At 33.5% G+C, this 25,916-nt stretch overlaps 1 protein-coding gene across 1 annotated transcript in view; it reads left to right on the top strand.

Moving 5' to 3' along the window:
• LOC121374650 (CYFIP-related Rac1 interactor B-like) overlaps window positions 1-25,916 on the top strand; it is a 63,627-nt gene that overhangs the window by 17,249 nt on the left and 20,462 nt on the right. The window contains exons 4-5 of the mRNA XM_041501758.1: window positions 10,910-11,015; window positions 18,368-18,504. Of these exons, the coding sequence (XP_041357692.1) occupies window positions 10,910-11,015; window positions 18,368-18,504 (243 nt within the window). The remainder of the gene's footprint in view (window positions 1-10,909; window positions 11,016-18,367; window positions 18,505-25,916) is intronic.

The following is a 25,916-nucleotide window of genomic DNA, read 5'->3' as shown; positions in this document are numbered from 1 at the left end:
ACTTCTGTGTAATCGTATTGTTCAATGTCCGCAACGAAGCCTCTTGACATGTGGGTGTCAGCTGACTCTGAAGCCTCAGTTCAGCCAACGAACGTTCTTCCTAACATTCGCGAATTATTTGATTGGTGTCCATCGTGTCCATTTGGTTTAATGTGAAGCACACAAACCAGTGTAGCGAACTTTTTGTTTTCGCTCGATCTGGCTGAACTCAGCTCTTGGGATAGCCTGAACTGGCATGTGTATTCAAATTGACTCACATTGTCGGTTTGTTTTTAATACTTTGGTTCAAAGACTTTACAAAGTTAAAATAACAAGTTACAGATCTTCCAGACATTGAATTACCGTCACATTGCTGTCATACATGTCGAAAGAAAGAAATGTTTTATTTAACGACGCACTCAACACAGTTTATTTACGGTTATATGGCGTCAGACATATGGTTAAGGACCACACAGATATTGAGAGAGGAAACTCGCTGTTGCCACTTCATGGGCTACTCTTTTCGATTAGCAGCAAGGGATCTTTTATATGCACCATCCCACAGACAGGATAGCACATACCACGGCCTTTGATATACCAGTCGTGGTGTACTGGCTGGAATGAGGTCATACATGTCGAATGCATGCCGTTAAAATTAATAACAGTGATTATTAAAATAAACAAACATCATAACGCCTACGCTATATTCTGGATTTTCTCGTTACCAGTCGTGAGATCGCTATTACGCTAATTGAATATTTGGTATTATTATTATGTTTGAGGTATCAGATAGATTATGTAACCGTTTGTTCACATCAGATGATAGAAAATGGTTTAGCTAAAATTTGAGCCACTTGCTAATTTTATTAGCCATTTAAAAAAAAAAAAATTGTTTAATTAGCCAATGGCTAATATGGCTATCGACAGTGCGAGCCTTGGATGTTTTCAGTGTGTGGGAGTTTTGGAAAGGGGGTGTTAGGATAGAAATGATTGATTGCCAACTTAACTGTACTTTTAAAAAGTGCTTCACCTATCGTTTATTCAGTTAAATGGTACAGTTGATTCAGTCAAGGGGCATCTTCCTTGATTGCTCGGCATGGGAATCCCGTTACGCGTAAGCGCCTTCCTGATGGATTAGCGGTCCCAGTAGATGTGGTAAATTTACTAAACACCAGTTGTGAGCAGACGACTGATCCATTGTTAGATATTTAGGAAGTGTTTTACCTGTCATAGTAATTAGGTGTGCTTGATATACTGGTACACAAGTTGTTTGCAAGAGGTAGTCGACTGCCACGCTCATACTTGTGAAAATTGTTTTTTTAAAGCACTTCAAATCAAGGCGTAGCGGCAATTGATTTAAGGCGCTTCCACGCCGTCAAAGCGCTTACTTTACAGACCAAGGCGTGTCAGGCCGCTACGCCTAATGGCCCTGGGGAAACCCCTGGAGGTCTAGGTTATAAAATGTGTAATTACACAGCAAATCCTGCACCAAAACTTTATTTATAGGATGTAAATAATAACTGGATGTCCAAATGAGCTTATATTGTAATTAGAACATTTAAAGATAATATTTGAGGTACTAAGCCTAAACTTTATGTTAAATTTCTACTGAAAAATAAAACTGTGTGATTTTGTATTTTGTAACGTTACAGAAAAAGTGTTATATGAGACCCTAATCCTCAAAGGATTTCAATATTGGTAATATATCTGATTTCTCCAGTCAGTTATCTCGCAATCGTCCAAGTTTTGTATTCCTAAATGCCCTGACAAATATTTTACCATGCTTTTCATATAGTCACCCTTTAGCAATTCTGTAAAAATATAACTGTCATGAAAATGGAGGTAGGGTCACAAAACGGGTAGATACACACACAAAGCTGTAAATTCTGCAATGCTATCATAAATTTTCCATCCCTAGGGATGTAGGCCTTGAAAAAAATCACTATGAGTATTTATCCCCCCAGATGGTACCAACCAACCCCTATGGCTCATGGACTATACATAAGATTTATATTATTTTCGATAACGAAAATACAGGTAATGACTAAGCAAATGTTTTCTCAATAATAAAATGTTTTGGATTTAGCACCTTCGCTTACCCATTATGAGCATGGATAATGTTACTATGCACTGTTACAGTCCTTCTTTTGTCCTACTTTTTTCTTCTATTTTCCTATATTTGTCCTACTATTTCTGTATTTCCATTCCTACTTTTTCATACGGGTGTGCTGGACAGCCCAGGATGGGGTGTAAGGCCATGCACTATACCGACCTTTTACCAACAATTAATTATTCATCCACTGTCCTTTGGAAACAGCCTGGATAGCCGAATTGTGTCCAGGACAGCGTGCTTCAACCTTAATTGGACATATGCACGAAAATCGAATTAAAATGAATTAAATTAATTATATGTCTTTAGTATAATACAAATGCATACTGTTAAGGCCTGTGAGAAAATGCTTCTAGACTTCTTGCTTCCTTAATGCTGCTGTAAATTTAAATGCTAAATAACATCTCACCTGATCATTAAAGTTCGAAGTGTGCCTAACTTTAAAAAGCATATGGATATGCCTGTCATTGGTGAGATGTGTGAAAGAACATGTTGTCATAAGTATTTCTTCGTGTGGCCAGTAAATATATTTGTTATATGAATTTATATTGGTATTGTATAGTGTATGTGCCAGGGACTGTTGCATGTCCAGAGTGCCACAATCTCTGTATGGAACAGGGTAGTCAAGGGCACTTATTAGTATATCTCAAATTAGCATTATAACCTCATATTTTTCTGATTTAAAGATTGATGGAAATGTTGCATGTAGAAGCTTTAGCCACATTTGTTATTATCATCTATGGGGTTTGATTTGGTGCTATAGAATTTAAAATAATATGGTCAGCATCTGCTTTTGCATGTTTCCACAGCACATCGAACCCTTTGTTATCAGTCCATTATAGACAGACTAGCTTGGCCTCCCCAAAAAGCAAAGAAAGTATTTCCAAATTTGTGTGTAAAATACTGAAGAAAAAATTGTCAAAATAGTTGGACGTTAATTTTTGTTATACTACCCATAGCATTTTAGAGAACATATCAACTTGAAAATAAACCTGTTATATGTTATGCTTTTAAATATGTGGCTCTTTAGTTGACTGTGGTAATGAAAATGCCACATTTTATTTGCTTTTAATTACATATGCAAATAGATGACATTTGCTATTAACATATATTAACCCATAATGCATGAAAACACATCATATTTTCATAAATAATGGAATATCTAGAAAATAGATATAAAAAACTGGTTATATGGTATATAGACCAGGGATTTATGAATTCAACTACTGTTTCAGATTTGGGACAACAAGCTGACTCACAACATAAAAAATGTGGCTCATGTATTACAAGGAAAAAATATATAAACAAATACTGTCGCGTTTTTATGTGGGTCAGTATATAAATAAAAAAATAATGCTGAATTATCAACAAAAATATCAAATATGAAAAAATAGTAGTAAAACATGTAATATTTATTCTGGTAATGTAACACATTAATAACAGTGCTAATACAAAAAAAATCTATAAATCTCTTTGGTACATCGTTGATTTTTATTATTGATGTTATTGCATTGGATTGTTATTCTGCATCTTATACTTTATTTAGTAAACTTTGTTTTGGTTATTGTCAAGCTCTCTAAAATATGTACATGTATTGTATAACTTAATGTGACCCTGCCATGGAGGAATCTCTTCCAACCTAAGTTCATATTATTAGCTTTACTAAATTGTTAGTGAAAAAAGACTAGTTACATTACTTTTTTTATTAACAAAAACCTTGTGGAACCCCTCCCCACTAAATTCCTCCTATACCTGCATGTGTATATACTAGATTAATTAAAATGTCTTTAAAGATGTGTTATAACAACACTTGACACATTGTGTGCCTATATAAAGTGGCAAGTCATTTGATCTTAGATACTCTGAGAGTGCTGAAGAAATGTTGCCAGCTGATATTTCCATTAATTATCCTATAAATATCAAGATATTTCTATTACAACATTATATGACAGGTTGGTTCCAAGTCTGTGTCAAATAAATCGGAGAAAACATACATGTGTAGCTGTAACAATTACTTTTATGTAATATTCTATGGAACCAAGATAAATGGAATCCCCATCCCACAACTATATATGAATAAAATGCCATAAAATAATGCATCTGTTAATCTTGAGTTTTTAATGTAGTCATTTCTGCATTTCTGCTAATTTTATTTAAATTTGACATTGCAAACTAATCATATATCAATCTCGTCATATATACATGTAAAACAGGAATAGCCACTAATATTGTGAATGTATTCCAGTTAGAAGACAAGATATTGCATTTCCAATTTCAATAGTTTCATGGTGGCCATCTTGAATTTCATTATAATATTTCATAGAACCAGGATAAAAGGTATCTCAATTCAACGAAATGTTATTTACATATTTATAAATAACAATGTCACCTACACAGCTAGAAGCTGAAATAATAATGTTTCGTACAATGTTGTTTACTTTGTTGGTTATATTGGCAGCCATATTGAATTTATTTTATATATAAGTATAATATCAAACTAAAACACTTCAAAGGTACTGGTAATATATATCAATTCGTAGACATATAGAACGTATGAATAACTATTAATATTATGAATATGTATTCAGTTAATTCCATCTGGAATTTGTATAGGATAAATAATGGAAATATTAGCTATTAACATATTTTTTCTTTACATCAGCATCCTCAAATTATGTGAGATCTGCAGTTGGGTTGCCAAAATGCCCTGGGAAGTTTGTATTTACAAAATATGGACTAATATAATAATGATGTCATCAGCTATAGTGTTCACACTACCCTAACTTTAATACCAAATTACCACCTGTTCCACTAATTATTTTTTCTACATTTTTAAGATGTTATTCCTGACTAAATTCTGAACAAATAGTATTAATTTCATTACTTTTACAATTTGGGATGGGTATACCATATATTTTGGCATAGATTGTCTGGACTATATGGTCTCTACTTTCACCAGGAAGCTCTTTTCTTTTGGCCAGTAAATCATGTATTATAAAACTATTCAAATTAACAGAATGAAGTACCGGTAGGTAGTGTTTGAACATAAAAAAAATTATGTCAAAGAAGTAATATTTTCCAGATTTATTTTTAATGTTTAAACAAATAATATTATATTTAATACTTATATTTAAAAGGAAGTACCAGTAATATTGTGTTTTAATATTGCTCTGACCCATTGGTGTTTATAATTTTTGTTTCCTGGTTGAACTTATCTCTTATCATGACATTTCTTTGAGGCTGTGAGTTCAGTGAATTGCTTGTTCTTATAAGTAATGACCCAGGTTTGTCAGAGCTATCACAGCCTGTGTCAAAAATACAATTACATGACATTGTGTACCTGGCCGTTCATAATTCCTTCAGGTTGCTCAACAGACCTGTTATGAAGAGCTCTATATTGTGTACATGTATATAATACCTTCTTATTCTTCATGCTTGCATATACTGTAAACTAGATTAATATTGAGACATGGGTTGTTTTATGTATGTATATTTTGCAAATGACCAGTGCCATATATGTATCTGCAAAAAAAAAGAAGAAAAAAGGAGGCCAGTTTTGCTGATGACATCTAGGAAAAAACACCTCACAGTCAGTTTAATTGTTATGAAGCAAGAGTTTTAGATCTCACTAATGTGGGCACAACAGGTATTTTTAGTGCAATAGTATTATTAATTAACAGCTGCTGAATTAAGAGTTGTTGATATGCTGAAATGCATTTTGAAGCTTAAAGGAATGCTTTTATAAGCAAGGCTTTTGGACTGGTATGCATATATAATGTACATTATTGCTTAATACCCCAGTGACTATGCATGACCTCTAGCGAGCCGGTGGTTAAGTAATACTTAACGTGTCATGTCAGGAATTAGTCTTAGAACTCAAGACACAAATGTACCTGATTTTTGTGGATGCATCGCAGTGTTCTGTAATAATATCCATCCCAGTATGCCAGCAATAAGTATATATTATTTTTCAATACAAAATAAACCACTATTGTCAAAGTATCGAAATAACTGTATTATGTTTTGTCCCTACATTAACCCATGTAATGAAATGATAATCAGAGTGTTTTCTTAGTTAATTGGTATTTTTTTCCATGGTCTGTACCTGTGGTTCCTGATTGGCAGGTGTTTATTTGAATGGTCACCAGTCAAGGTAATTACTTCCCGCTGTCTAGACACAAAAAAACAATATGTGCCTGTTTTATTAAGTTCACAGGGTATTGTAGGATAACCTGCTAACCCTAAAATGATAATGGACATTATCATCCGTCCTGCTTTATTACTGTAAATAATTGTAAAACCCTTGATTAATTAAGTAGACTTTTCCATCGAAAATCACAAAAATGACCAATTACGTAGTCCCAAAGAAAAGAAAATTATCACATGGGTATCGTGAGTGGTCGTTATTGCTCCATCATACCCTACCAATAGGCCTAATAATATGCATTTTTTCTTTGGATTTTTTAAGAGAGAAAAATACTATAACTCTATTTCGTTCTATTGATGCAAATTGAAATATATTTAGTTAAATAGTTTATTATATACTAGCAAGTCATTTATGTTGTTTTACAAGTCAGGTTAATGAAAGCATAAATTAGAGCATTTGTTTACACTGTACATACAGGAGTTGATCGGAGCTGATGTCGCTTTGTCTCAAGCTATAGATGCCACAAAAACGAAAAAAAATATGGCTGCCCCCAAGTTAGCAGGAATAATCACGTTTTTTTTTATCAACTCTAAAATTATGCATTTTTTATTTGTTAAAGTGTCAGTATGTATTGGTGGTCCGGGTATGCATCTTTCCAACACATAAGGCTCGTGTTTGAGTTTACTTTCACTTTAACATTTCAGTGGATTTGAGGTGAAATGTATTGAGGTCATCATGTTTGTATGTAATTTGGGTGTGATTATTTTAGATGTACATATTTTGGGTATTGCGTCGGTGTTTCTATAGCTGCCAGCAGGGTACAAGGGTAAAATTATTTATATGTGAAATGTATTTTATCTTGATGGGCGAGGGTTGAGTTTTTTTAAGTTCATAAAAAGAACAAATAAAATAAAACTAATGACATAAATACAATGTATTGACGCTGTAAACCTTTTTGTTGTTACTTTTATGATGTTAATAGGTTATCGGACATTTAAATAAAATATGGATGAATTGGAGGGGTTGAATATCACACGCAAAGAGCATATGGGAGGGAGGGGTATTCATGAAGTAATCTATCAAAATGTACCCAATGTAGCCGGTCCGAGTTAGGGTAAAATAAAAAATAAAAATGAAGTTTGGTTAAAACGTTAAATAATTGTATTTCAGTGTAGACCTGCACATGAGAGGGCAGGATGGGTAGTTATGAACAGTTCCTGTTTATTATATGTATTTACAGCTCATTGTTTCAGTTGTTCACATGCAGTTAACATCCCCTGGAAGCAAGCCTTAATATAGAATTGAAAAAGTAGGAGAAGTGACTTTTCTCCCTTCCCATGAGAAAAGGGAGAATTTTGATGAAAATAGGCAAAGTAAACATTTATCAGTACATTTCGTAATATTCCATATATATTTAGAAAGCTAGGTTCTGAATTATACACATGGTTCAAATCATAATATTTTGATATAGAATAATGCTACTTCTGGTAATAAAATGTAAGCAAAACAGTTGTATATTTTCATATAAAATGTGATATTATTAAGTGATTGATATTAATAGAATCTATCACCGCTGTGAGATGTATAAATAAGGCAATTGCAACCCAAGATAAAATGTTTTTTGTGAGGGCCGAGGTTTACCGAGGCCCTTACAAAAACATTTTGTCCCGAGGGTTGGAATTGCCTTATCTATACATCACAACGGTGATTGATTCTTTTTCTTACCCCATTTATTTACAGTGACAAAACATTAATTTTGTAAGCTACGCATGGTTTGTTTATTGTAGAACGATTCGTAAACATTTCACCTACAAACTCATTTAATCATACGTAGAAAAATATAGTCCACCTTATGCAATGACATAAAAATGTAACAACTTAACAATAAATATATAGTTGAAAATATTAATGTGTTTAAATATTTTTAAGACAATGATACAACGTGAAATGGCAAACAGAATTTTGAAAACCATGAATTATGACGTCAATCATAGTAAAACATTAGTCATGACATCACATTAGTCATGACAAAAACTTAGTATTTTCAATCATGACTAAAGATTGAAATGAACTCGGACAGACAAGTTGACACATGAGCTATGACACTAAACAAGTCGGTGTCTTGATGTCTGTTGTGTGATTTTGTTTTTGAAATTGGATTAGGTCCAAAATATTATTACCGTTTCTTCTTCTTCTTCTTCTTCTTCTTCTTCTTCTTCTTCGTTCAAATTTGTGAAAATTGTCTCATACAGATATTCCGATATCAGTGATGAATTGGGTAGTTGTTTCCAAGTCCTCCCTGGATCCCCAGAGCTTTTGATGCAGGTCTGTTCCATGCGGCCAGAAGTGGCTTCTCTCCGAGTTGTGTAGTGGACATTGTTGTAGGATATGTTCTGGTGTTTGCAGGCCTGTGCCACATTGACAGTCGCTTGTGTGACATATATTAAGCTTGTGGAGATGGAAATTTAGGCGGCAGTGGCCTGTGCGAAGCCTGAAGATTATAGTCTGGCCTCGTCTTTCAAGTGTCTCCCATGGGTCGTGGTTTGTCACTCCATGTTGTGATTTCCATACTTCCTTCTCCTTTCACTTGATGATAGACTTGCTTCCACATTTTGCTAGTGAATCTGCTTTTTCGTTTCCAGCAATGTTGCAGTGTGTTGGGATCCACTGCATTGATGTTGTTGTGATTGTTGATAGCTGTGACAGTAGGGTGTAGATTTTCCGTGATGTTGTGTCTTCTGGAGACTATTTCGATTTCTCACTACTGTTAATAGCTTGAGCCAAATTTTGGTGAAAAAAATCCTTCCATTTCGGCGGCTAGATAGGGCCTCGGTAGCCAATTTTTTTTAAATCAAGATATCCCCTCTAACCTGGAAAATATTGCATGCATATAAATTATGCAAACGATGCAGAATTTATAGGCATATTGGGGGCAGGATTTACATGTAGCTCAGTCAGTTGAGTGATTGCATTGCATGATCGAACTACCAAGGTGGATCCATTCAACTGATTGGGATTTTTCTCGTTTCAGCCAGTGCACCACAACTGGTCAAAGGCCGTGGTATGTGCTTTCCTGTCTGTGAGAAAATGCATATAAAAGATCCCTTGCTGCAAATGTAGCAGGTTTCCTCTGATAACTACGTGTCAGTATTACCAAATGTTTGACATCCAATAGCCGATGATTAATTAATCAATGTGCTGTAGTGGTGTCGTTAAACAAAACAAACTTGTTATAGGCATATATTTTATTCTCTGTTTACATTTAGTAAAAATCCTGTTTATTCTGCTTTTTCTATCCTCAGTTCTGTATAACTGCTTCTTTCCTTGCCTTTCCTTTTTTTCTGTATTATATAGTTATTCTATCTGGTCTTCTTTCCTCCTGACTATACACTTGAAATAACTGGTTATAGCTAGGGAACTTGGTATTTGGCCTGGTATGCATATTCAACGATATATAATGCACATCATTGCTTAATATCAACAAGTATAATTGTATAGTTAATTAATAAAACGGTTAAATGTGACGGCTATTATATATAACGGGCGCAGCCATTTTGTACCATCCCAGTGAATATGCCCTCTGGGGAGCTGGTAGTTACATAATTCCTAACGTGTCACGTCAGGAATTGGTCTTCGAACTGAAGAAACAAAACATACCTGATTTTTGCAGATGCATCGCAATGTTCTGTAATTATATCCATCCTAGTAAGCCAGCACCAATTATATATTATTTTTCAATACAAAATAAACCACCCATTGTCAGAGTGTTTAAAAATAACTGTATTATGTTTCATACATAAATTAACCCACGTACTGAAATAATAATCGGAGTGTTTTCTTGGTTAATTGGTCTTTTCTTTCCGTGGCCTTTCTGTGATTCCTGACACTGTGTCTAGACACACTAAAAGACGTGCCTCTTTTATGAAGATCACAGGGCATTGTGTGATAACAGCATGGATACACCTGAAATCGTAATGGACATTACCAACCGCCTGCTTTATTATTGTAAGTAATTCTGTAAAACCCTTGATTAAGTAGACTTTCCCATCTAAAATCACAAAACTGACCAATTACGTAGTCCCAAAGAAAAGAAAAGTATCACTTGGGTATCGTGAGTGGTAGTTTTTGCTCGAACGTGCCCTACCAATAGGCCTAATAGTATGCATTTTTTTCTTTGGATTTTTTTAAAAAGAAAAATACTATAACTCCATTTCGTTCTATTGATGTAAACTGAAATATATTTAGTTAAATAGTTTATTATACTATCAAGTCATTTATGTTGTTTTACAAGTCAGGTTGATGAAAGCGAAGCGCCTTGTCGTAAATTATAGCATTTGTTTACACTGTACATAGAGAAGATGGACGGAGCTGACGTCACTTCGCCCCAAGCTATACCACCGGACATCACAAAAACTAAACAAAATGGCTGCCCCCAGTTAGCAGGAATAATCATGGTTTTTCATTAACTCTAAAATTACGTGTTTTTCATTTGTTAAAGTGTCAGTATGTGTTGGTGAGCCGGGTATGCATTTTTCCAACACATAAAGCTCTTGTTTGAGTTGACCCTACCTTTAAGATATATTCAGTTTGAGTAATTAATTCGCATATTGTACCAGTGAACCAATAAACAACATGTAATTATCTATGACTGTGGCATGTGTTTTGTTTTTTAGGCAATATCTAACCCTAAGAATGAGGAATATCAGGAGAAAGCATGGTTGGGTGTGCGGCCTTTGGTCTGTCAGCTCAAGATGTTTTACGAGTTCTCTTTGAAGCTGGGTATGAGGTGTCAGTTAATAACAAGCTCTAGGGTATATGTGGAAAATTACTAAACAAGCCAAGCCTCTATATCATGCAGTATACAGGCTGTTCAATGATCCTACTTTTTCTACTTTTTCCTAGTTTTTGGTCTTTGTCCTATTTTTTTCTACTTCCTTCAAAATACCTAGTTTTTCCTACGAATTGATGTTAAAGTGTGCATATTTCTTGTGTTACTATAAAAGTCAATAGTTATGGGAATTTTAGTTGTTTTAGCAGCAAAATATATCTCCCAATTTGTGGCACCATATACATGTATAATCTCAACATTAAAATTACATCCTGAAAGCTAACAATTTTTCAGTGATTAACATGATTATATTGTACTGACTAAATTTGAAAAAACCACACGGCATGTTTTGTTTTTGTTTTTTTGTTTTTCCAGAGATTGAAACATGGTGTGGGTTTTTTAAGGTCGCTATTATACACAATGACATGTACTTTAACTATGTTGACCTGAGAATAATGGTATCATCTCTGCTTAATGTGTTGCTCACTATATGTGATTTTGTTATTTATTAGTTTTTTACATCAGTTACCCACTCTGGAGATCTTTTTATTTAAAATTTACATGACATCCACATTATTGAAATGCTATTCATTTATTGATAGACTATTACATGTATATCTTTCGAAAAGAAATTGGGGCTTGTTTCATAGATGTCTTAAGACAACTATATCACACTAATACATTCCTGGATAATGATAATGGATAATAATATAACTATACTATCAATGAACTGTAGAGGCTTAAATGATTATTTGAAAAGAAAGGAAATTTTTCAATATTTAAAAAAGAAATCGGCAAATATATACTGTCTTCAAGATGTACATTTTACTAAAGATCAAGAACAAATTAGTATGCAACAATTGAGTTACAGTCAATGCTATTTTAGTTCATATAAATCTAATGCCTGTGGCATAGCTATATTATTTAATAATAATTTTGAATTTAAGTGTAACCTTTAATGATAATGTGGGAAATTTGTTAGCATTAACGATAGAAATAGATAATCAATCACTATTACTTATTTGTATTTATGGCCCTAACACAGATACACCAGGATTTTTTGCTAATATAGAGACTATTATAGAATCATCTGAAAGTAAATATACAATTATTTGTGGGTACTGGAATCTTGTTCAAGATCCCGCCCTTGATTTATTTAATTACAAAACATTGAATAACCCAAAAGCTCGAAAACAAGTTACAGATTTTAAAGAAACATTAGACCTTGTAGATCCTTGGAGGGAAAAAAATTCTAATTTGAAAAGGTTCTCTTGGAGGCAGCAGACCCCAATAAAACAGTCTCAGTTAGATTTTTTTCTTATTTTGCATAACCTTTTATCTTCAGTTACTTCAACTAATATTTTACCAAGTTTTAAGTCTGATCATTCACCAATTACATTAACATTGAAATTAAAAGAAATGGAAAGAGGAAAAGGTTTTTGGAAACTTAATAATTCCTTACTTCATGATCATAAATATGTAAGTTTAGTCAAAGAAACTATAAAAGAAACTCTTGAACAATATAAAGATACAGAAAATAATCATTTTGACTTTACCATAAACGACCAATTACTATGGGAAACACTACTACTTATGATACGTGGAAAAACAATTTTATATTCATCAACTAAAAAGAAAGGTCAAATGAAAGATGAAATAGACTTAAATACTAAACTAGATGACTTAACAAAAGATTTAGATATTTCAAATGATATTGAAGTAAAAAATAATATTATAAAAGAAATAAAAGAGATAAACAGTAAAATAGAAGATATAAGTATTAAAAAAGCAAAAGGAAATTTTATATGGTCTAAAGCTAGGTGGATGGAAAAAGGCGAGAAACCAACAAAATATTTTTTAAAGTTAGAATCGAGAATTTTTTTTAATAAATCCTTTACTGAATTAGAAATTCAGGATGGAAAAATTATTAATAAAACATCAGATATATTACATGAAACAAAAATATTTTATGAAAAATTATATTCTAAAAAAGATACTAGTGAAATAGATTTTAATGAATTATTTGATGAAAATGCTTTTTCTAAACTTACTCAAGAAGATGCTGAAAAACTTGAAGGTAAATTGACATATGATGAAATACTAATAGCTTTAAAAAATATGAAAAATTAAAAGAGTCCAGGACCTGATGGGTTTACCGCAGAATTCTTTAAAAAAATTTGGAGAGACTTGAATAAATATTTATTAGGATCATTGAATTATGCATATCAGACAGATAATCTTTCTATAACTCAAAAACAAGGTATTATATTACATGCATTCCCAAGGGAAATAAGCCTAAACAATTTTTTAAAAATTGGAGGCCAATTTCATTGTTAAATGTTTCATATAAAATTGCATCAGCTGCTATAGCACAAAGAATAAAATTAGTGTTGCCTATTATAATTAGCGAAGATCAAAAAGGTTTCATGTCAGGACAATATATAGGTGAGGTAACAAGACTAATATATATCATGGAGTATACAGAAAATCAACAAATTCCTGGCTTATTATTGTTAATTGACTTTGAAAAGGCATTTGATTCTGTAGACTGGGGATTTATTTCTAATATTCTGAAATATTTTGGTTTTGGTCCTTCAATACGAAAATGGATTTCAATTTTTCATAAAGATTCTCAATCTACTGTTCTTGTTAATGGGTTTGCTTCATCCTTTTTTAAATTAGGAAGAGGTTGCCGTCAAGGGGATCCGATATCTCCATATATATTTCTCATTTGTGGTGAGATTCTTAATAGGATGCTAAAAACTAAAAATAATATAAAAGGTTTAATAATTGGAAATATAGAATTTTGATTAACTCAATTTGCAGACGACACAACAGTAATTTTAGATGGAACAGAAAAAAGCCTCTATGGAGTTCTAAATGCATTGGCCTTAAAGTTAATGTGGAGAAAACTAAGTTAATATGGATAGGTTCTAAGAAGAGGAGTAGATACAAATTATGTAAAGAATGGAAATTTGATTGGACACACACGTTTGATTTATTAGGTATAAAATTTGATATTGACTTAGAAAATATGGTACAGATTAATTATAAGAATAAATTAAACTCAATAAAGAATTTGTTAAAAATTTGGTCTAGTAGAACTTTAACACCATTAGGGAGAAATATAATATTAAAGAGTCTTATTTTACCAAAATTAAATCATCTAATTTCAACCCTTCCTAATCCACCAGATAACAATATTCAACTACTACAGAGACAATTTTTTTCTTTCATATGGAATGGGAAACCTGATAAAATTAAGCGTATTCAAATGTCAAAAAATATGAAAGATGGTGGTATTAAAGTTACAATAGTCAAAGAATTTATTAAAGCACAAAAAATTGCTTGGATTAGAAGATTAGTTATCACCGACTCTAAATGGAAGGGATTGATTATTTATGAGTATAAATGTTTAGCTAATATAATGGATTTTGACTCTGAAGAAAAAGGAAAACACTGTCAATATATTTATAATTATTTTTGGAAAGAAATATTAACAGCATGGGGAACATATCTTAAAAAATGCAAATCAAACTCAGTATTTGAAGAGATACTGTCAGAATATATCTGGAATAATAATGACATAAAAATAAATGGAAATTCAATATTCTATAGAGATTGGTTTGAGGGAGGGATAAAATTTATTAATGATTTAGTTAACGAAAGAGGTAAATTTTAAACTTATAATGAATTTAAACTAGTTTTTAATATCAATACTAATTTTTTAACTTATCAAGGTGTAATTAATGTGGTAAAACAATATTTTAAATTGTGTAAAGTCGAACTGAAAAATAAACTGCCGTTTCCCATATTACCATATAATATTAGAAAGTTAAATATAACAGTTAGAGGAAGTAAACATTACTATAATACTTTACTAAATTCGTCATTCTCAAAATCGGCATACAATTTAAAATGGGAAAACATTTTTAATTGGACTTTTTCAGATTCTGATTGGAATTTTTTTTTAATAATTCCTTTATGCTGTACTGATAGTAGTGAATTGCACTGGTTTCAGTTTAAAATAATTCATAATATACTTCCTGTTAATACCTTCTTATATAAAATTGGTTATATCTCTTGTCCGAAGTGTAATTTTTGTAATTTAGAACTTGGTACAATTACCCATTTATTTTGGGAATGCACTTTAGTCAACTCAATTTGGAATGATATTCAGAACTGGATTAATGTAAAAACGGGTAGCAATATTAAATTTAATAAAGAAAATGTAATTTTTGGCTTAATAATGATCCCATTAATGCCATTGTACTCGTTACAAAACACGTAATATTTAAAAGTCATTTTAATGCAAAAAGAGTTGACTGAGTACTATTATGTTACAAAAGCAGCGGCTTTTTCTACGTGCAACTATGATAAATTCACCAAATTTTGGTCAATTTGTCACAATATATTTAAAACCTAGATTGTATGTCTGATTGTCAGTCACATATATTTGATCTTAGCTAAATATCTCCTTAGCTACTTCATTTTTTTGTTTTTTCATGTGGATCGTTTTATCATATGTACTGTATACATCAGTGTGTGGATATCATGTCAATAAAAATGGGAATAATAAAATAAAATAAAATTATTATATTGTACAATGTGTATGTACATGTATCACTTCAAAATCTATAATACATTATGGAAACAGGGCTAAAAATTCGCGCGCAAGCATAACACATCCGAATCTATTTGGATTCACGTTAAATATTTCCAAAAATTTATTAAATTGAATAATTAGTGAGTAAAAGTTAACATTACCAAATTAAAAAAAACAAAAACAAATAGTCTGGTTATCAAGCTTCAGTTTAAACTAGCTTCAAAAACGTAGCATATATTCAAATCCGTGCATATTCGAAAAATAGTGGTTTATCGAGACTAGTCTGGCCAGGAGCCAAGTAGTGGTTGGCCCATTTCTATGAACCAAATTGCCAACGAAGAGAACCGAAAGGAACATGTTTGTTCAGTTCTTACATAATAACAATAGACAGTAATTAAGTGTTCCCAAATTTAGTAATACATCAAACATTTCTATGTTAGTTCGCTGATATTATGTTCCTAACCTTGAATCACCTGCTCTTTTTAATCAACACATCTTTTTTTCGGTTGTGGAAATGTGCTTCAGTAATATCCATACAAACATTTAACCAATGCGCAAAATACATCGACAAAAGTATCCCATGCACTGTTTATGAATAAGCAATCTTCGAAAAGTCATGGGCTGCGTTCAGCCAGACCAAGCAGAAAAACGTCCGCCCGACTGGTTTGTGCAGTTCATGGTAAACCAAATGGCCACATTGGGAACCAATCAAATAGTTTGCGAACATAAGCGAAACGTTTGCTGGCTGAACTTGGGGCTGGTAAGACACCTAAAAAAACACTGATTGTAATGAAAAAATGAAACAACTGAAAAAAACTGTTAGTAAAAAACAAAAAAAGGGTTTTCTGTTGGGTTTTTTCTTTTTGCTTTAAAATTGGATAGATTGTTACTGACAAATTGGTTATTCTTTCCAGTAAATAGTAAGGTAGCTGTTTTTTTTCAATCCATATACAGTTAGTAGCATATGACACAGAATTCTATATACTAATATTGTTGATAAAGTTCTTCTTTAAAAATGTTTAGAATCGGACGAAAACTTAAAGTAATCATGTTAATTTGATTTAGTGTGCATCAGCATTATTATGCATGTAAATATGTATATTGATTAATACAGTGTACAATAATTTAAAATAATTGTATGATGTGACCATTACATAAGATTCATATTATTTTGGATAGAACAGCAAATACAGGTAGAAACTGAGCATCACATAATTTTTTTTAGTGTTTTCTCAATAATACCACTTTTTGGATTTAACACATTAATTTTTCCAGTCCGAGCATGAATATAATTAATGTCGCTACCTATTGTTTCAGTCCTACTTTTGTCCTACTTTTCCCTTTTGTTTTCCTCCTTTTGTCCTACTTTTTCCATATTTTCATTCCTACTTTTGTTCTGCTTTTTCATTTGGGTGTGCTGGACAGCCTGTGCATATGATTAACATATGAAAAACACCCAACCAAACCATGCATACATAGAGAAATGATGAAGCATACCAACCAACCATGCATGTTTTTTCTTCTCTTTTTTTGTCTTCTCCTTTTTGTTTTTGGTAGTGTTGTGATTCTTTAAGAAAAAAGATTCAGACATTTAATGGACATCCCAAACAAAAATGCATGCTTGTGGCTAGGTTGTTGCATTAGGTAGTTACACGGTTGTTACAAGGTAGTACCCCTTACCGAAATGACTTATATTTTTCACTTATAAGTGAAGTATAAGATAATAAGTCATTAATTCTTTTCAAGTATAAGTGACTTATAAGTAAACGATTAGGATTTTGTATGCAAATGAGGTATCATTTATACAAAGTATTTTTTAGTAATATCTATTTCAGTCAAAAACATTTCATAAAACAGCACAGTATTTCTGAATAATTTCTCGGGTATGTTCATTTTGAGAAACCTGCAGGCATCAGCACAAAGGTTGCTGTTGAAAATCCCCGAACTGTGTATAGAATTAAGATGGATAACTCAAATGTTAACTCATTCATACACAATCACAGTGATTCCCATAACTATTTTATAGACATTTGTAGTTACATTTGTATATAGATTGCTATCAAAAGGCCCAAAACCGCATGTAGAACTAAGGTAGATATTCCTAACATATTGCATTTTCCTAGCTATTCCTATAACTATTTTAGTTACAGAAATAACATATACACAGAAACAAGATGTGCTGCAAGTTGAGAGAAATGTGCTCTTTCAGTTACATGCAAAAATTATTGCAAAATAAGAAATTTTGTTAATGTCTTGAGAATTTAATTATTTAATATTCCACTTGCCCTATAGCAGGCCTATAGCTCTGCCACTCGCTAAATTCACCAAATGCGAATTTTAAACACAACTGGTGAATTTTATTTTAATTTGGCGAAAGAATTTCATGTTATTATATAATGTCATTTTGTTGAAAATAATGTTAGGTTTCTGCGATTTTTGGAGTTCATTAAATAATTTGGCGAAGTGTTCTATATACCCAGAGCTAGCCCTGTCTAGGGTCAGGCAGTGTTATTGGTCTAAGTCAACATTTGAAGTTTTTAAAATTAAATTAATTTAATTTAGTATTTGGCTAATATGGTGACTGACATAATGAGAACTTCCACCTTTAATTAACTTGCTGTAATGACTAAAATTTGGAATGATCTCTGATCCATGTGCTGTATCATTGAGACTAACATTACTTACTTTATTTTACAGAAAATGTTCTTCCCGAACTGCTGCGAGAACTTTGTTCTGAAAATATGACACCCCGAGAACATTTGGAAAGCCAGCAAGCCCTCTTCAAGCAATTTGCTCTTGTTCTCGATTTCGTACTCACGTTTGATGATCTTAAGGTTTGCTATATGCCTCCAGTCTATGTTCATGTCAATTACTAACAGAGGCAGATCTAGAGGGGTCCCAGGGGCCCGCCTCCCCCCCCCCCCCTACATTTTGCGATAGTTATAATTTTATTATGTATTAATTTTCTCTTTTTTTTATGATCCCCCTCCAAACCTCCCCCAAAGTTTCCTTGGAATTCCATCTCATGTCACTGGGGCCCCCCTAAATGGATTTTCTGGATCTGCCACTGACTAACCTGGGTGTAAATGGAGGTTCTGTATTTCTTTGACTATAAATACTAAGATTTCAAATCAATGATTGCATTGGCTCATGCAATGATGAACATTCAGCTTTTGAAAAGTAGTAAACAACCATTTTGGTTAAAGTGGCATTCTCGTTATGCGATTTGTTGCACCGACTTGTCGCATGCGATTTGTTATAGCAACTCAAATTGTGTATTTGGAAAAACTTTATGCCATAAGATTCCATGACGTCAAACAAAGCTTATCAGTTTAAAATTATTTTGTGGGAAATGTAAGTGCCTACAATTTTTCTCTGAAATAAAGAAAACATGAATGTAGACAATTTACTGATGGTACTACATGTAACAAAACATTACTGACCACATCTAGACAGTAATAGGTTTCATGGACCCATGACGTTTGGACACTTTGACATGTATATAAGCAAACCAAAAACCTGTACGCAGAAATATATATGGGGGGGTGTAATCGATGGCCCAAAGGGCTGGAGTTGTTAGGGGGGGTCCAGGGGCATGCCCCCCCCCCCCCCCCCCCCCCCCGAAATTTTTTAAAATCTAGAATGGAGGAGATGCATTTTCCTGCATTCTGGGAAGTAAATTTGAAATGTTTCTTTGCCTCAAAATGTGTCAAATTTTATACAGAAATTGTAGAAGAAAGGTTATTACCCCATGTCTGCTGCAGTCTGATCAGGCCCTATGCTGTTCACCATTCAGTCATCAAATGAAAATTGTTTATGCCTCTAGTGTACACAACAGTTTTGATCACTAATAAATGTTTCGCGTGCACAGTCTGGTAACAGAAGGTTGTTTTACACATCCATGGACAGACCTCGGCAGACTATGGTGGGTACGTACGCACCCCTCGCACCTCTCTCCCCCTCCCCCCCCCCCCCAGCATACGGGCCTGTAACTGTGATTTGAGAACTTACAATTTGTCATGAGAAATAGAACATGTTTTTATCGGTATGATTCTGACATGACTTGCCGTATACAACTAATGTCGTTCTGATTTAGGTGTTCTCAAAGTACAATTCCAATCGCATAATGAGAACGCCCCTTTACATATTTATTTAATGTGACTTTAACCCTTCAAGCTCATTTCATTTCAATATATTTTGGTGCTTATAATCCAATTAAGTTACAAGCACGCTGTCCTGGGCACACACCTTAGCTACCTGGACTGTCTCTCCAAGACAGTAGGTTAGTTGTTAGAGAAGAAGGTATACCGTATTTGACTGAAAATTAGCCCATGCCTTTGAATAAGTCCCCCATCCTTTTTAACAGCATTTAAGCCTAGGCCCGTATTCGTAAATAAGCCCACCCCCACTTCGTCCCCTCATCACTGCAAATAAACCGAAAACGCAAGATTGTGCAAAGTTCATTTAAAAAGTCGTACCTCCTGTAGGAACACTGTAACAAACAATTAAACACAAATGTATAACACCATAATTATATTACCACCAGTGAGATTTAGCAGTCTAACTGCATGTGTAACTTTGTTTTCAGTTTCATGTCTGGGTGTTTCTTTGATCTACACATGCCAAAATCTGAACTAAAACCAGGGTCTTATTTCTGAAACCACACTGGGACCACTGTTAATGCTAATTGTACCGTTCTTTGGTGTCGGTCCCTTTGACAAAAGTATGCAGCATTTGTCCATACACTGCACACTTTTGAAACCCCACCTCTCACTTGCAGAGAGACCTGTGATTGGTCAGCATTTGTTAACGCCTATTCTTAAACTGGAAAAAGATAACTGAGACAAAAAGGTCAAATTAAGTAATACTTTAATTGTATTACATAAACAAAGAAACGTTGTTCCGTATCCGGAGAATGCCACCACTTGGCTAAAGCCGCGAACACATTTATCCATTTTTTCCCTTCCGCACACATTATCCATCATCTGTTGTCCATTTTGTACGAACACACCTGTCATGTGTTTAAGCAAGATTGCATGAGTACATAACAATGCAAATAGTTTATTTCCACGCGTGCTGTAGGCTATATATAGTTCAAAACAAACAAAATCTCCATAATTATCTGACGTCAAAATTTCTACAACTCGGCCACAACACTGATGATGATGATGCTGGTAATATATTGTTACTGTACTGATATAAAAAAAGAGGTTGATTAGAAGATGGTCAGTACACGACATCAATATGAAGCTCAATGACCACGGAGAGTATCACAGACTTGTTATACAACTACAAATGGATGGATATAGATTCCACCAGTACAGAACAGTTTACACAAATGTTATACTTAGTGGAGCCCCACATTGCTAAAGAAAACACTCAAATTGGGTGATGCCATATCAGCATGCAAAACACTTGCTGTATGTATACGGTACATTTATTTAAATATTTATTTAGTTAATTATTTTTCAAAATTTATAACGATGGCACTTGTTATCTTTTTGCTTCAAATTATTCATTTTGTTTTATTAAATATAAAAGTTGATAACATTCCATTCATTGTGACCTGCATATCAGTGCAATGGTCAGTATTATATTTGAACTTTGAAGTAAAATAACTATCATTTCAGTGAAATTACCACCTATAATGTTAACCCATTAAGAGCTATATACTAACAAACAATATACCAGGGGAGGATCTAGGATAATTTTAGAATTTTACCAACCGGGGGAGGGTATGATGTGTGTGATGGAAGGAATGAGAGGTTTTTTTAATTACTCATTTGTTTTTCTATAACCCCCTACCCCCAACACACACCACAAACTCCCCTAAAGAGTGTCTGTTTACGATTCACTGCCAATTAATAGGGTCAGTGAGATAATACATTTTAATGAAAATATTCACATACAAAATTAAATGTGATGAAAGCATTTACTTTAAGTTCAAGACCAACAACCTACATGTACATAACTACCTAACTTATCAAACTATACATTTCATCAGTAAAAGACCCTGCACACAATGTTTTAAATAGGTATTTTTTTATTGTATGACGTCCAAAGAAAGAATAGGAATAAATGTTGAGTCAAAAATCTGTTCGATGTGCTAACAGCATTCCTCAAAACCACAAATAGCCAAAATGGTAATTCATAAGCAGGGTCGTCTCATGAAATGACAGGTTCAGTAGCGTGTATGCCCTCCATGTGTACCCACAACTGCAAGGCAACGCCTCCTCATTGACTGTCTGATGCGTGTAATACTGCATTAGGGATACGGTGCCATTGTTCCACTAATGAGACACCAAGTTCCAGCAACGTCTGTGGAAGGTTCCTGAGAGTGCACGGGCATCTTCCCAGCACATCCCAGATGTGCTCAGTGGGATTCAGGTCAGGCGACCTTGAAGGCCAATCCATGATACCCATGTTCCTCAGGTAATCCCTTGTCAAGATGGCCTGTGGGGTCAGGCATAATTGTCATGCTGAAAGATCAGACCTGGACTATGAGCTGCCAAGGAGGGCACAAGTGACTCGGCCAGCACCTGGTCGCGGTATGCAGCAGCATTGAGGTTGCCACTGATGACAAGAACATATAGGCGCCATGCGTGTAGATGAGCAGTTCGCAGCCGATTTCCGATTGTTTGGGCGGACACCCAACGTTTAAAAAGTTCATTACTGGTTGAAACGGTTTCGGAGGTGACGTAACACAATATGTTGGTCATCTGCCTATGACATCAAATGTGGTCTACCCATTCGGAGATGATCAGCTGTGGTGCCCGTTTGTTGTACTCGTGTCCGTAGATCATAAATTGCCCGTCGACTGCAACCCAACATCCTTGCAAAGTCAGCTATATATACTGACATTCCTGCATGCAACATGCCGATGGCACGTTGACGCTGCACATTTGTGAGGTGTGGCATCGAAACAGGTCATAACAAATATCGTTTTAATGTGTTTTTTCTTTGTGTAGTACTACTGTGAGCAAGTAACCATGAAAACGTGTGCTATTGTAGTCACGTGACCAGTGGCACGTGCAAAACCACTTTTGCCTTAATGGTGCTATGCACATGCTATGGATCGGGTCACATGGGCTGTGATGGGCTTCTAATGGAGTGTAGACATTGCCATTGCAATATTTATTCCTGAAAAATACCTGCTTTCAACACTCATTGACTTTATTAAAATTTTTGATTGTAACGTTTTTAATTTGACTCGGTATATCTCATCGTGTGAAGTTTGCAATCATATCTCACAAGTCGCGCTTGCACGAACAGTGTGATATGATTGCAAACTTCATGAGATGAGATATAAATCATATTTGACAAAAAAATATGAAATTTTCTATTTATTATATAACTTTTGGCACTTTACCTTTATTTTTAAAATGCCAGCAGCAAAATAGTTCCGGCTTTCTTACAGTGAAAATAACACTTTCTACAGTGATGATAACACATTTTAGAGTGAAATAGTGAAATTTTCACTCTAAAATGTGTTATCGTCACTGAGTGAGTGATATTTCACTAAATATTATATAATAAATATATATATATATATTTATCCAGCAATCACTGTATACACTGGCAAGATATGATGACTAGATAAATCTCTATATTTTCGGTCACTGACCAAAAATATAGGTCACGTGACATAAGCCTGACTCGACTCGAGTATTTCGGAGTAGATTTTCAATAAACATACTCTTTAAATCATTTGTTTAAGTACAGTAAATGCAAATAACTTTTAGTTTTGCGATAACAATACAAAACTTGTAAATTTATTTATGAATTTGTGTTTAGAAATGCTTCATGAACATTATTACATGTATTTTGTAAATTATTTCAGTTTGATTTGTCGTAAAAATGTAAAAGTGTTTAGGAAATAACAAAAAACCCACTATTTTTATGTGCAATTTAGAAAACAATCGGCTCAGAAATAAATAACTTGTAGTACATATACCATACTATATAGTAGGAAAATGACAGTGAGGACTGTAGATGAATTTCAATCTAATATTTATTACTAATGAACCAAACAAGCATAAATACAAACATAAAATGCAACAATATTGGTCAAGTTACATCATAATGACAACAAAAGTGGGGTATTGATGTGCGATACATAATTTCAGAGGGGGAGAGAGGTTACATAATTGTTCAACGAACCAAAATAATACATAAATTTTTTATTTAAAACAAAAAAATAGGTTTGATCGATGGAGGGGGCGGTCTAAAAAAAAAAAAAAAAAAAAATATAAAATAAAGTAAATAAATAACATAAAAATAAAAACAAACCTATAGTCCATCCCATACTTTTTCATACTATGGAATTTACTACAAGTTTTTTATTTCCAAGTGGATTGTTTTCTAAATTGCACACAAAAATGTTTGGTTTTATGTTGGGGTTTTTTGTTATTTCCAAAACACTTTTACTTTTCTTCTTACGTCAAACTAAACTGAAATTCTTTACAAAAAAACAACAAAAAAATGTGTATGAGGATGGGACGGACTATAAACCAACCGACCATTTAACTCACTGTCAATATTAGCTGCAACTGTAAACAAGTATTTCATGATTTTTCTTCTACAGTAGCAAAATAAGTATACTAAAAACAATTTCTAGCTATGATCAAATACGAGTATTTGGAATTGTATTAGATGCTTATAGACCATTTAAAGGTCCACAATCATGGCACATTATTAATACACAGTATATAAAACAAATACATAAACATTACTGTATTAAAAATAAAAAACAAAAATGCCATCCCAGTTATTAATAAAGTGACTTTTTGTAAAACGCTTGGGGGAAAAAAACCCCACTGCTCAGTCGATTTGACTCGCATCAGACCTGTGACATAGCATCTGGCCTTCTGTTAGTAAGTCAACATGCCGACAGCAGAGATTGATTTTTCGAAAAACAGCTGATTCTTAACGGACGCTAGTTTGGACATTTTGGTTTCATAACATTTGTACATCTACTCGAATGGTATCTCGTGAGGAAGTGGTATATATATAAGCACATTAACCTAGTTCACAAGTTCAGTCCTGACTTTTGAAAGTGGGATGTTAACATTTGACTAATAAAAATATGTGTTCAGATCAGAACACATTTAAAACAACAAGTAGAATAAATAACCTTATTTTCTTGATTAATACGACATAAAATAGGGATCTGAATTTATTGTTTTAGACAGATCAGTATGATGCAATGCAGGTACATGTATGAACACATACAAATCATAATACGATTTATCTTGCTACCTATACCCGTTACTACAGGTGTTGTTAATTGTTTATTAAGCTTTCAAAGAGGCGTGATTATTTCATAACACTTTCTGTGGTATCCTAATTACTGGGATAATGCCGACATTGGAACATGTATTTAGTGTGTAATTATTGAAGTCTCCATAGCGCCTCTATTCTTCAGAAACATCTTACAATGGCTGCAAACTCATTAATAACAGAGACACTGGTGTTCGAAACAAGAACATGTATTTAGTGTGTACTTATTGAAGTCTCCAAAAGGCCTCTGTTCTTCAGAAACATCTTACAATGGCCTAAAACACATTAATAACAGAGACACTGATGTTCGAAACAAGAACATATATTTAGTGTGTAATTATTGAAGTCTCCATAAGGCCTCTGTTCTTCAGAAACATCTTACAATGGCCTAAAACACATTAATAACAGAGACACTGATGTTCGAAACAAGAACATATATTTAGTGTGTAATTATTGAAGTCTCCATAAGGCCTCTGTTCTTCAGAAACATCTTACAATGGCCTAAAACACATTAATAACAGAGACACTGATGTTCGAAACAAGAACATATATTTAGTGTGTAATTATTGAAGTCTCCATAAGGCCTCTGTTCTTCAGAAACATCTTACAATGGCTGCAAACACATTAATAACAGAGACACTGATGGTCGAAACAAGAACATATATTTAGTGTGCAATTATTGAAGTCTCCATAACGCCTCTGTTCTTCAGAAACATCTTACAATGGCTGCAAACTCATTAGTAACAGAGACACTGGTGTTCGAAACAAGAACATATATTTAGTGTGTAATTATTGAAGTCTCCATAAGGCCTCTGTTCTTCACAAACATCTTACAGTGGCTGCGAACACATTAGTAACAGAGACACTGGTGTTCGAAAAAAGAACATGTATTTAGTGTGTAATTATTGAAGTCTCCATAGCGCCTCTATTCTTCAGAAACATCTTACAGTGGCTGCGAACACATTAG

This window comes from Gigantopelta aegis, chromosome 6 (genome assembly GCF_016097555.1).
Source record: "Gigantopelta aegis isolate Gae_Host chromosome 6, Gae_host_genome, whole genome shotgun sequence".
In the NCBI taxonomy this organism is placed as follows: Eukaryota; Metazoa; Mollusca; class Gastropoda; order Neomphalida; family Peltospiridae; genus Gigantopelta; species Gigantopelta aegis.
The sequence above is the reverse complement of the archived record's forward strand: the minus strand, read 5'-3'. Positions and strand labels throughout refer to the sequence as shown.